General features: G+C 53.7%; 2 protein-coding genes across 11 annotated transcripts; one reads left to right on the top strand and one right to left on the bottom strand.

Annotated features, from left to right (window-relative positions):
* The first annotated feature begins 84 nt into the window (after positions 1-84).
* On the top strand, positions 85-4764 carry TOMM40L (translocase of outer mitochondrial membrane 40 like). 5 transcript variants are annotated; one of them, XM_047705299.1, is made up of 10 exons: positions 85-234; positions 451-701; positions 992-1059; positions 1358-1450; positions 1785-1886; positions 2035-2140; positions 2317-2439; positions 2555-2631; positions 2842-2944; positions 3086-4764. In XM_047705299.1, the coding sequence occupies exons 2-10, from the start codon at positions 587-589 to the stop codon at positions 3223-3225; spliced, it is 927 nt and encodes a 308-aa protein (XP_047561255.1). In that variant the 5' UTR covers positions 85-234; positions 451-586; the 3' UTR covers positions 3226-4764. The 5 variants fall into 5 exon arrangements, with proteins under 5 accessions (XP_047561255.1, XP_047561258.1, XP_047561256.1 ...); XM_047705300.1 differs by having other exon boundaries at positions 88-234; positions 551-701; XM_047705301.1 differs by having other exon boundaries at positions 116-312.
* NR1I3 (nuclear receptor subfamily 1 group I member 3) lies at positions 3822-8414 on the bottom strand. 6 transcript variants are annotated; one of them, XM_047705293.1, is made up of 9 exons: positions 8230-8414; positions 7967-8106; positions 7404-7534; positions 6102-6271; positions 5742-5881; positions 5364-5509; positions 5151-5267; positions 4934-5039; positions 3822-4077 (listed from the first exon to the last, which is right to left on the bottom strand). In XM_047705293.1, the coding sequence occupies exons 2-9, from the start codon at positions 8071-8073 to the stop codon at positions 3948-3950; spliced, it is 1047 nt and encodes a 348-aa protein (XP_047561249.1). In that variant the 5' UTR covers positions 8074-8106; positions 8230-8414; the 3' UTR covers positions 3822-3947. The 6 variants fall into 6 exon arrangements, with proteins under 6 accessions (XP_047561249.1, XP_047561254.1, XP_047561252.1 ...); XM_047705298.1 differs by having other exon boundaries at positions 4993-5039; XM_047705296.1 differs by having other exon boundaries at positions 5742-5851.
* Between the last annotated feature and the right edge of the window lie 4067 nt (positions 8415-12481).

The raw sequence follows: 12481 nt of genomic DNA, 5'->3' as shown, positions 1-12481 counted from the left end.
CCCTGGGAGACGGAGGCAGCTTTTTTTTTTTTTTTTTAATCTTCTGGGCGGGGCCCAATCAAGGGAGGGTCGGGTCTTTGATGTCTTTTTTTTTGCCCGACTCCAAGATGGCGCTCATGACCACGCTGAGGAAGCAGCGTGAAGCCTCAGTCCTGCCATTACTCAAGATGGCTGCCCCCATCAAGATGACCGGGGTGTGCCGGGGGAAAAGGGGCAGCATGATAGTCTGAGACGGTAAGGACTATTGCTTCATTGCCAGTCTCGCGTTGGGGTCTAGGAATGAAGAACAGGAAGACTGGGAAGCTGGGTGAGGTCTGTGATGGGAGCTAGGATTAGATAATGGGGGAAGGGACGGGGTGACAGGTGGGGTGAAGAATCAAAGATGGGACGGGAGTGTGCCTGGGGTTCAGTCTCCCCACCGGTGCCCTCTCCCTGCTCTTCCTCTTCCAGGTCTAGCATCGGACCATGTGGAAGTTTCTGGGACTGGGGAGTCGGATAATGGGGGGTGGGACCCGTGCGGGGTAGAGGGAGCAATAGCGTCCTTTCTCAGGCTAACCCTGGCCCCTCCCCTGTTCTCTGGACTGAAATGGGGAACACCCTGGGCCTGGCACCGATGGGGGCTTTGCCCCGCCGGAGCCCCCGTCGAGAGGAGCCTCTGCCCAACCCTGGGAGCTTCGATGAGCTGCACCGGCTATGCAAAGGTGAGAACTTGGCATTTGGGTGTCTCACATTGAAGGGGCAGAGGAGGGGAGGGTCTTGAATTCTGGGTGTCCGGTGATGGGAGCAGGAAAGGGGAGAACCCAGCTGGGGCATCCAGCCTCAGGGAGGATCAGGTGCCCACATGGAGTGGAACATTTCGTGGTAGGACTTGAAAGGAGGTCAGTTCCTCCAAAGTGCTTTCAATGGGATTAAAAGGGGAGACTACATCTTGGGGTAGGGGTTCCTTGTCTGTGCTCATTCCTCCGCTTCCCCTCCCCTCCACCCCCTTCAGATGTGTTCCCAGCACAGATGGAGGGAGTGAAGCTCGTTGTCAACAAGGTTCTGAGCAGCCATTTCCAGGTGCTCCCACTTCTCTGGTCCTCCTTAAGATCCTCCCTGCCTATCCCTGGACACTCTCCTCCTTGCCTTTGTACTCAAGCCTTAACTAGGCTCTGTGGGACAAATGAGGGAGGATGTGGGGCTCTCTTTACTTCCCTCGCCTGTGGGACTTATTGCTTTTAGTTTCAGTGACCCTCTGTGTATGTTGGAATGTTTGGGATTCTTGTAAGGCCTTCTGGATGGGGAGAAGGAGAGGGGTGGAACGGGGCTTGAGGTGGGTGGGAACATTTTCCTCCTCCACTGACTTCTCTTTCCTCAGGTGGCTCACACCGTGCACATGAGTGCCCTGGGCTTGCCGGGGTATCACCTCCATGCGGCCTATGCAGGAGACTGGCAACTTAGCCCCGCCGAGGTGAGTAGTCCTCACACCCAGGTCATCTCCCCAAAAGTCCACCCAGATCTCCGGTCTAGAGGAGGAGGAAAGAAGTGTGTTATGGGGAAAAGCCCACCCAGGACTCGGGACTAGAGGAGGAGGAGAGGAGTGTGTTACAGGGAAGAGTGTGCGGGGCACCTGCCTCTGTGTTTCCTCCGACGGGAGAGAGTGGGGGAAACATTTGGGCGAGGAGCCCGGGTCTGTCTCTGTGGCTCCACTAGGAGGCGCTGGGTACTGCTAAAGAAATCCTGGCCGGTTGGACGAAAGCTGAGCGTGCCCCCAGCTCAGTCTTGCCCTGTACCCTCTTCAACAGGTGTTCCCCACTGTGGTAGGGGATATGGACAGCAGTGGCAGCCTCAACGCCCAGGTCCTGCTCCTCTTGGCAGAGCGGCTCCGAGCCAAGGCGGTCTTCCAGGTGACCCATGGTTCCTGCCGCCGTCCGCTGAAGCATTTCCCCTTTCTCCATGAGTGTGCTGTGCTGGGGGGCTCCAGGGGAGGAGAAGGGCAGGAGTGATCATGCGGGGTGGGAGGGGAAGGCTCTACTCCTTGTTCTGCCTACCCAGACGCAGCAAGCCAAGTTCCTGACGTGGCAGTTTGATGGCGAGTACCGAGGAGATGACTACACAGCCACTCTGACCCTAGGGAATCCTGACCTGATTGGGGAATCGGGTGAGGAACTGGGACGGGGTGCTTTGGATCTTGGCTGCTCACTTGCTGATGTTGGCTCTGTCTCCTCCTCGTCTGTACAGTTGAGGGATTAGAAAGTGCTTGGGCAGGCAGGGGTAGGGGAGCAGGCCTGGAGGCTGTCCCTGCGACTGACTCCGTGTCTCCCTGCTACCCCACAGTGATCATGGTGGCTCACTTCCTGCAGAGCCTCACCCATCGGCTGGTGCTGGGAGGAGAGCTAGTTTATCACCGGCGGCCAGGCGAGGAGGGCGCCATCCTGACACTGGCTGGAAAGTACTCGGGTATGGGGTGAGGGGGAATAGTGACAGGGAGGGGAGATTCTGAACTCGGTGAGGATTCCTGGCCTGTGTCCTGCTACAGTAACACTCCTTGTCTCCTGCGTTTTGGTTTTTACAGCGGTGCACTGGGTAGCCACACTGAATGTGGGGTCAGGTGGGGCCCATGCAAGCTATTACCACAGGGCAAACGAACAGGTGAGTCTACTGATGCCATTCCCCTACCCCAGCAAGCCAGTCGTGAACTTGTGCCCCTGCAGACCTCCACAGGCCCCACTGCCTTGGGATTCTTCCCACTCACGCCACACAGATGCTTCGCGCATGCATCCGTTCCGCCGAGCCCCCGTCAGGACTCCTCTGGTCCTCAATGACACAGATCCTTCTCCCATCCTTGCCCGTGGTTCTCAGGTCCAGGTTGGAGTGGAATTTGAGGCTAACACAAGGCTACAAGACACAACCTTCTCCTTCGGTTACCACCTGACTCTGCCCCAGGCCAACATGGTGTTTAGAGGTGAGGGTTATTGAGATGGCGTTCGGAGGTGCCGAGGGACTAGGGGGACAGAGGGAGGAGGCAAGCATCCTTCTGACCTTGCTCCTGACCCCCGTCTCTAAGCCTGTGAAGTAACCTCGTGCGTATCCTATTCTCCAACAGGCTTGGTGGACAGTAACTGGTGTGTGGGTGCTGTGCTGGAGAAGAAGATGCCCCCCTTGCCCGTCACCCTGGCCCTCGGAGCCTTCCTCAATCACTGGCGCAACAGATTCCACTGTGGCTTCAGCATCACTGTGGGCTGAGGTGCCCCCAGGGCCCGCCCCTCACAGACGCTGGAACCTCCGAGGCAGGTGCCCTAGGGCCAGAGACTAGGCCCCCTCTCCAGAGCGCACCTTGCCGGGTGACCTCTGGGTCCCAGGAGTAGAGCGGGGGATGGGACCGTGCCCTCCTCAGAACTGGAGCCGCCACGGGCAGCTGCTGGGGCCGTGGTGTGTGGCCCCCACCTCTGCCACTGGCTCCAGGGTTGTCTTCCCATGCTCTTGTGGCTCTGGACTAAGGGAGAAGGATTAAGGGGTGTGTCTGGCTGACTTTTCTCCCCTCACATCCCCCTTCTTCATTTTCCTATCAATTAAAGCTCCTAGCTTCTTCCTCTTCAGAGCAGAACAGGCTGCATGGGATTAGCTCCCTGTCCTGTTTTCCATCCCCAAGTCTAGGGCTGGGAGAGAAGTGCTGAAGGGCTACATCTTTGACCTCAGAAAGTGCCCCCCCAATTCCCAGAAGGAGCTTCTTTACCTCTTAGCCCTGAGGCTTCCTCCTTCCCATCTTCCGTGCTCCCAGAGAATAGCTCTGTCCCTGTGGTCATCCCCCACCAACCCCAAGACTGCATGAAGAGGTAGTTACTGCTTTAGTCTTTCATTGCAACCACTGGGCTCCCTCCCTACTGGTCCCAACCTCTGGCCCCAGCATTTTCCCCTTTCCAGTCCAACGTGTCCAGATGGGCTGTGGAAGGAGGCAAGTGGGGTCCTCAGCTGCAGATCTCCTGGAGCAGCGGCATCATGGCGGACAGGCCCTGGATGTGCTGGATTTGGTACCCATATGCGTTGTTAATGCTGCGGAGCTCAGCCAACAGGCCCAGCAGCTTCGCGTACAGAAACCTTTGGAGGAGGTAGTGGGGTCACCAGGGAAAGAGGAAAATAAGGTAGCTGAGAGTCTTGTCTTGAAGTCCTGCTCCCTGGAACTTTCCCTCAGTGAAGCTAGGTCTGAACACTACAGAAAATCATGCTCTGGTATGACAAATCAGCAAAAATTCCCAAGGTCCCCGAGGTCTCCTCTCACCATGCCCTTCTTGAATCCAGAGGTCTCAGGGCCAAGTGTGAAGAAAGCCCCAGACGTGGTCAAAACTGCAGCTCTGTGGAATCTATGGATCTGGCCTTCTAGAGCAGGTTCTAGAAGGTGAGTGTGTTCTGTGGTCTAAAGCGTCCCTCTTCTGGCCAAACTGGCTCGTTGAGGAACACGTGAGAACACGCGGAGCCTACCTCAGAGCCTGGATGGAGCTTGGACGGCTGAGCCAGAGCCTGGCTTTGCCCAGGAATCTGAATGACCATGATAACTTCAAGGCGGGGATGAAAAATTAAAGGAAGGGGCCCATGGAGAGGAAGGGGAGGGCCAAGGAAAGAGCGAACGAGAATCCTGGAAGGCTGCTTTTAGCCTGGAGTGGACGGGTAAGGTGATGGGTGTCATCAGTCTCAGGAATGCTATCATACAGAGCCTGCGAGCTATGACTTTGCATCTCTACTGAATAAAAAAAAAAAAAAATCTGGAAAAAATCAGATGAAACAGCAGTAGGAGCGATTCGGATGCCAGACCCATCTGAGGTGCGAGGGAAGGACTCGGTGCCCCCATGGAACCTGGTTTCCCAGAGGGCAGGACAGCAGAAGCATTCCCCTGAGCTCAGTGTTTCCCTTGCCTTCCCGCCCCGCGCAGCCTCCGAGCCCCCAGGCTCCCGCATACCGATCCCCAGGCCTTGGCGGCTGCCCTTTGATGTAGCTCTGCAGGGTCAGTGCCGTCACCTCTTGCAGACGATCGATCTCCTCCCTCCGGGTAACCCCAGGCCTGTCTGGAAGACAGAGGGTGGGAAGGATGGGTGGCGGCGGGCAGGGATTCCTGGGGCTGGGAGTCCGGGCAGGGGTGGAGGAGCAGGAGCTTCTGGGCTTTGGGGGGTGCTCACCGGGAGAGAAGAGGGCCATGGCAGCCATGAGCACATACTCGGGCTCCTGGAGCTGGAGTCGTCTCAGTGTTGCATGAAAGCGAAAGAGCAACTCTAAAAAGTCTTCCTGGAACCCCGCTGTGGGAGATGCTGGTCTTAGGATCCTCCCGGTCACCCCGCCACAGGCCTTACCGCCAAAGGACACGCGCCCGCCCCGGCTCCAGCCCCCCTCACCATGGACGCCGTCTTCCAGCGTGTAGCAGAGCGGCCCGCAGAGGAAGTTTTGTGTTTGGAGACAGAAAGTGGTATTGAGTGCGACATGACAGATTTCAACCGCTGCTCCCTTGAGCAGGGAGATCTGGTCCTCCATGGGCAGGGACCTGAGGGGAGCAGGCAAGAGCCTTTTAGAGAGGGAAAGGAGCTCCCAGTTCTGGCTGAGATACTTAAGACCAAAGGAGGGAATTCAAGACCCCGTGCTTAGAAAGGCAGTAGGAAGGGTTAGCGGGTCAGGGACTGGGGTGTGTGTGTGTGTGTGTGTGTGTGTGTGTGTGTGTGTGTGATTATAATTTATTGGAGTGTTTTCCTCCTGGAAGGTAAGGGGAGGTCATGTACCGGAAGAGAGGCACGTCCTTGGTGAACTTGATGACTTGCTGTACCATGAAGGTGTTGACCTCCGCAAAGTGCGTGAGCAGGGGCAGTTTGGGGACTGGGACGGGCAGGTGCTGGTGATGGATGAACAGATGAGCAGGAGGCTGTGGAGATCGGGGCCTGAGTGAGTGGCCCTAGTCCCAGGGGTCTCTCCAGCCCTGTCTTGGAAGGGCTTCCGGGTTGAGGAGCCTGTGGACGCTGGGGTTCTGGAGAAGCCTCGTCCTCTGTCTTGGGGTGTGGGACACTGCTGCCCACTCCCTCTGGACAGCCTCCTCGGTTGCCCTTTTGGTCCTCTTTCAGCCCAAAGTCCATGCAAAGGCTCACCCTGAACTGCACGAACTGGTTGAACATGGTGCCCACATGGCGGCTGTGTGCCCCCAGGAGTGTCCGCACCAGCTCCTCCTGCTCCTTGCTCAGCTGCGCAGGGACTTGCCGGGCCCGCCGCTGGGCCTGCTTCGCCCGCCGCGCTGCCAGGGCTTCTGCTGACAGGATCACTGTGCCCGGGGAAGATGAGGGACGATGCTGCTGAGGTCCGCAGAGGACATCACTGTCTCTGCCAGCGCCCACCCTCACCCTCTGTCTGGGAGCCCTTGGGCACCGGGTACCCTGTGATGAAGGATGTGGGGAGGGAGCGGCATTCCTGGGGCCTCCCTGGGCTTGGCTGGAGTCCTAGAGGCCCCAGTGGTAAGGGATCCCTGTCCCTCTCCCCAGCCCCGCAGGCCCTGCTGGGGAAAACAAGGTACCACTGGGGGGTGGGGAGGGGTGGAAAATAAAGTAGTCACGGTGAAGGGAGATGTTTGGCTTCTGGGCGACCAGCGAAGAGGGAGAGCTCTTGGTTCCTAAAGCATCACCTTCTGTTTACATAGCCCTAAACGGCAAGGGTTCTGAGGTTAAATCCCACTGGATGAAACAACCCGGTGGGTAGAGGGTAGACAGGCCAGGTGCTACTATCCAGATTTCTCAGACCTATAAACAGGCTCACATTCCGGTGGCAGGTCCAAGGTGACAAGACACTAAAGTGATGCAAGCCGAGATTTTTTGACTCCTACGGTATGCCCTGGTCCGTGTTGAAGAGTAGTGCACTATCAGTGGAAAGCAAGGGCTTGGGAGTCAGAAGAGCTAAACACGGACACTGTAACTTTGTAGCCGAGTGAGCTCCAGTGACATCGTCTGTCGGGAGCAAAGCCTCATTACGGGGCACAGAGAAATGACACGCGAGGATTCCTTCAACAATTACCACGTACCTACTAGGTGACATGTGCTATATGTGAGACACACAAAAGTCAAGCCGTAAGGATATCTAGGGAAAGCATTCTGGGTGGAGGGGATGACAAGGGCAAAAGTCCCGAGGGGTGTGTGCTGGGTGTGCTTGAGAGTGGCACTGAAGTCAGTGTGGCCGTGAGCGAGGGAGCAAGGTGGGCAGATCAGGAGATAAAATCCGGGAGGCTGTCTGTTGGAGCCAGACCATGAGATCTTGGACTACAAGAGAGATGAGGAGCGGAATAGAAACATCATCTGACTTGTTTCCAAAATCTTACTCTTCTTGTGGGAGAACACGCTTTGGGAACGAGGATAAAGCAGAGTGACCTTGTCCGTGGATTCTGGTGTCGGTAGGGGCCAACTCACTTTCCTTCTTCATGCCAGCGTCTAGGCATTTCTGCAACCGGCAGGCTGGGCAGTGGCGTCTCTGGGCCTTGTTAACCTTACATCTTCCAGCAAAGGGGCAGGTGAGACCAATGCTTTTGTTGACTGTTCGTCTGTGAGAGATGGAGACTTTCGGGAGGGTGGTCACGGATGGCAGTGAACAGGTGGCTACGTGAGGGGCTGAGATGACACAGTCTAGAAGGATCTGTGGGGACATGGGCTAATCTGAGCTGTGCCCAAGGGTCCCTAAGGGTGGGTAGTGTATACGCCATCTCAAGCACAGGGCACAGGATCCCTGACTTGGCGTTCTCAGGTAGTGGGTAAGGGGCTGTGTCCACAGGACCAACAGCAGCCTTCCCTCTATTATTCTATCACCAATTTATGCAATGTTGAGGTTGACAAGATGTACCACGCTAGCCACAGGGCAGTTAGCCTCTGAGAGGCAGGAGTAACGTAGGTGGACAAGCTCGGGCATGTGCCACGGCTTAAAGGCTGCCCAGTGGGGTGTTTGGGAGGTGGTTTCTCCCGGGGTGGGGGGCTCTTACCTGAAGAAGCCCTTGCAGCCCTCACAGGTCAGGGCGTGGAAATGATAGCCTGTGGCTCGGTCCCCGCACACCACACAGCTCCTCGGCCCATCCTCTCCACTGGCCATGGTTTCAGATGTTGTGATGGCTGTTGCAGACCCCTGGATGTGGGAAGGGTTAGCACCTGGGACGCTCTTCTCCCCCTTCTGGGGGACCTCTTCCTAACCCTCTGCATTATCTACACCTTATTGCTTTTAGTCTCTGGCCCCCAACAGATCCCCTACCTGCTATTCCTAGGCCTGTCACCCGCAGGCCAGAGGATCTGGTGTGGGCTGCTTCTTCCCAGACTGCCACTCTGCCCCTGCTTTTTCCCTTGGTCTCTGGAGGTGCCAGCATTTGCAGTCAGAGATTATGACCCTCCGTACCTGGTAAACAAGGAACTTCTGCTATGTGTGGACTGCAGCTGGTCTCTGTGACTACATAGATAGGGCACAGACTCTGGACCCGGGACAAAGGCCCAGGTGGGAGGAGTTCCCAGCATGCCCATGGGGTAGGTTGCTGGCACCTGAGGAGGGACCCTGTGGGGGAGAGACCTCATGACTAGAAGCTGCTGCTCATCAGACCCAGGGGGATGTTCCCTACTGCTGAGCTCTAGGCTCGACCTGTAAGCCTCCTTTGAACCTGGATCTTGGACAAGCTGGGAAGAGAGAGGAGAGACAGAACAAGCTTTTTCACGTGCAGTATGACAGTGGTAAAAGAACAGACATACCAATTGCACGAGGCTCCCCAAAAGGAAGATTCTTTTTTTTTTTAAGATTTTATTTATTTATTTGACAGAGAGAAATCACAAGTAGGCAGAGAGGCAGGCAGAGAGAGAGGAGGAAGCAGGCTCCCTGCTGAGCAGAAAGCCCGATGTGGGGCTCGAACCCAGGACCTGGGATCATGACCTGAGCGGAAGGCAGCGGCTTAACCCACTGAGCCACCCAGGCGCCCCCAAAAGGAAGATTCTTAAAAACAGATTGGGGTCAGGTGCTCAGGTGGCTCAGTGGGTTAAGCATCTGCCTTCGGCTCAGGTCATGATCTCAGGGTCCTGGGATCGAGCCCCTGTGGGGCTCCCTGCTCAGTGAGAAGCCTGCTTCTCCCTCTCCCTCTGTCCCTCCCACCATTTGTGCTCTCTCTCCCTCTCAACTAAATAAAAAAATCTTAAGAGAGAGAAAGAGAGACTGAGGTCTGTTTAAGAGCTCAAGCAAAGAGCTAGTGAGGTCTACACTTCCTAACTGGGAGGGCTAGGAATGAAATGAGGGCAGCCTCTTAACAAATTAGAGGTGGTACTTCGGATTGATTTGAGGACTCTGGCCCCAAGCTGGCTTCATGGGCATGTGACCTGTGCAGTCACATAGGACCCTGGCCTAGAGGGATCTTGGATTTGGTTTAATTCTCTACCATTGCTGTCTTGAAATTCTCCATGATTTTTGAGCAAGGGGATCTGTCGTTTTTCAGTGGGTCCCACAAGTTATGTTCTTGGTCCTGTCTGCAGCCAAGATGAAAGACTTCTAATTAATAGGTTTAAGAATCACAAGTAGGAGTCTTCAGCAGGGTTGTCTAAGTGTTCATCAACACTGCAGAATATTTTTGCAGGTGTGAAGTGTGTGTGTGTGTATTCTCCCAATATCTATGAACAGAAAAAGTAACTCAAAAGCTATTTGGATATTTTGGGAATGGACAATATGTTGGTTACATCTATGTTGGATAAATCTGGTATCATACACACGCTGGAATAAAGTCCAAAGCTGAGTCTTCTAATTTGAAAGGTCTTCACTGCAGATGTCCCCAGGTGTTTGCTCTTTCTGCGCTTCTACAATCTTTTCTCACTAGAAATAAGCATCTTTCTTTCTTTCTTTCTTTCTTTCTTTCTTTCTTTCTTTCTCTGGTTCTGTCTTTTTCTTCCATTAAGAGTTCAATTATAATTTACGTTGCCCTAAATTTGAGTTTAAAACCCACATTGGGACGCCTGGGTGGCTCAGTTGGTTGGACGACTGCCTTCGGCTCAGGTCATAATCCTGGAGTCCTGGGATCGAGTCCCGCATCGGGCTCCCAGCTCCACGGGGAGTCTGCTTCTCTCTCTGATCTTCTCCTCACTCATGCTCTCTCTCACTGTCTCTCTCTCAAATAAATAAATAAAATCTTTAAAAAAAAAAAAAAACCCACGCGCAGGTTGGAGTCATAAAAACAGAGACCGAGGGAAGAGACAGAGCCTTGTTTAGGTCCCCAGAATGGATTGTGTAAACTATTACATTTTGCAGCAAGCAGAGTTCCAGAGAACACAGGTGCTTAGGTCTGCTTCTTGGGAGATGCTGAGCACATCTCGGTGTGTGTGTCTATTGGTATGCTCACCTGAGTGTGGCTGTGAGAATGTGTGCTAATTCATTTAATCAACAAATATTGACAGAGAACCTACTATGTGGTAGACAGGAGGAATGAAAAGATGAACAAGATGCTCTTCTGGCCTTACGGAACCTCGGCGTGCTGGTGAAGAAGACAGACCTTCGCGCAGATATAAAGAAACATGATCAGATCAAGGATGGTGCTGTGCACAGAGCATATGGGACCACAGAGGAGGGGTACCTAATCTGCTTTGGCAGAAAGGTGTTGAGGAGGAGGCAGGAAAGGCTTCCTGGAGGAGTGACAACTGGGCTGATTTTGAAAGGATCATGAGGAGCTAGGTGAAAACAAAATGCAGTTCAGGCAAGAGAGTGCGAGCTGAGAAAGTTCCAGAAGCCAGATACCAAAAGGTGTGTGTGAGGTCGAGCCACAAACAAGCATCCTCTGCTGGAGCCCAGAGTTTTGGATTGGGGGTGGGAGGGGAGGATTCTGGAAAGGTGGGCTAGGAGGCCGAGATGTGGGCAGGGCCAGCTCATGGAGGAACCCCCTGTTTCCCAGAGTAAGCAGCTTGAGTCCATCAGAAGGCTTTTGAAGAGGAAGCAGAGAAATGACATGAGCAGACCTATTCTGGGTAGATTGATCTTATTCTAAATATCTTAGGTCGCTGGCTGTTTGGAAGACGGATTTGATGGCGCTGGACCCGAGGCAAAGGGACCAGTAAGAGAGTTATTGCCATAATGTTGTTGGGAGAAGATTACGCCTGACCTAGCACAGTGGGAGACTGCAGAGGAAGAGAGGGTTTTCAGAAATACATGGGAGGTGCAGTCTTTGGAACTTGGTGGCTACTAGCGTGTGCTGAGGAAGAAGAAGAGGAGTCACGGATGACTCCAGGTTTCTAGCATGAGGGGTTAAGTGGATGGGGGTACCATCTCCTGGCAGAGAGATAACAGGAGGAGGGTGGTGTTCTGCATACACCCACCAGTTTATTAGCTGAATTCACTTGGATGTCACACACGCATCTCCGATTTGGTAGGTCTTAAAATGGCGCTGTATAATACCTAGGGCACAAACGATGAAATAAAATATACAAGTACGGGGCGCCTGGGTGGCTCAGTGGGTTAAGCCGCTGCCTTCGGCTCAGGTCATGATCTCAGGGTCCTGGGATCGAGTCCCGCATCGGGCTCTCTGCTCGGCAGGAAGCCTGCTTCCCTCTCTCTCTCTCTCTGCCTGCCTCTCCGTCTACTTGTGATCTCTCTCTGTCAGATAAATAAATAAAAAATCTTTAAAAAAAATATACAAGTAGAACCGCATCAAACTAAAAAGCTTCTCCACAGCAAAAGAAACCATCAACAAAAGGAGGGGTACCTGGGTGGCTCAGTGGGTTGGGCCTCTGCCATTAGCTCAGGTCATGATCTCGGGATCCTGGGATCGAGCCCCGCATTGGGCTCTCTGCTCAGCAGGGAGCCTGCTTCCCCGCCCCCCCACCTGCTGCTCTGCCTACTTGTGATCTCTATCTGTCAAATAAATAAAATCTTAAAAAAAAAAAAGCAAAAGGAAAAGGCAACCTACAGAATGGGAGACAATATTTGCAAAGGACACATCCAATAAGGGGTTCCTATCCAAAGTATATAAGAAACTTAATAGCAAAAAGCAAAACCCAAAACCAACACCCCCCAATAATCCAATTAAAAAGGAACAAAGGACCTGAATAAGCTTCCCCCCCCAAATTTATTTATTTAATATTTAAATGGCCACAGGTACATGAAAAGGTACTCAGCATCACTAATCATCAGGGCAACGCAAATCAAAACCACAGTGAGATACCACCTCGCACCAGGGCCATCATCAAAAAGACAAGAGGTAAAAAATGGTGGCGAGAGTGTGAAGAAAGGGAACCCTTGTGTGTGGGAATGTAAATTCGCAGCCACCATGGAAAACAGTATGGAAGTTCCTCAAAAAATTAAAAATAGAACTACCATCTGATCCAGCAATTCCGTTTCTGGGTGTATAGCCAAAGGAAACAACACCTCTGTCCAGGACAGATATGTGAGTCCCTGTGCTCACTGTAGCATTATTTACGGTAGCTAAGATGTGAAAACAGCCTAAGTGTCCACCAAGAGACAGATAAAGATACGAACACACAAACACACACAC

This window comes from Lutra lutra, chromosome 15 (genome assembly GCF_902655055.1).
Source record: "Lutra lutra chromosome 15, mLutLut1.2, whole genome shotgun sequence".
Lineage (NCBI taxonomy): Eukaryota > Metazoa > Chordata > Mammalia > Carnivora > Mustelidae > Lutra > Lutra lutra.
This window is presented reverse-complemented; position numbering and strand designations above follow the sequence as displayed.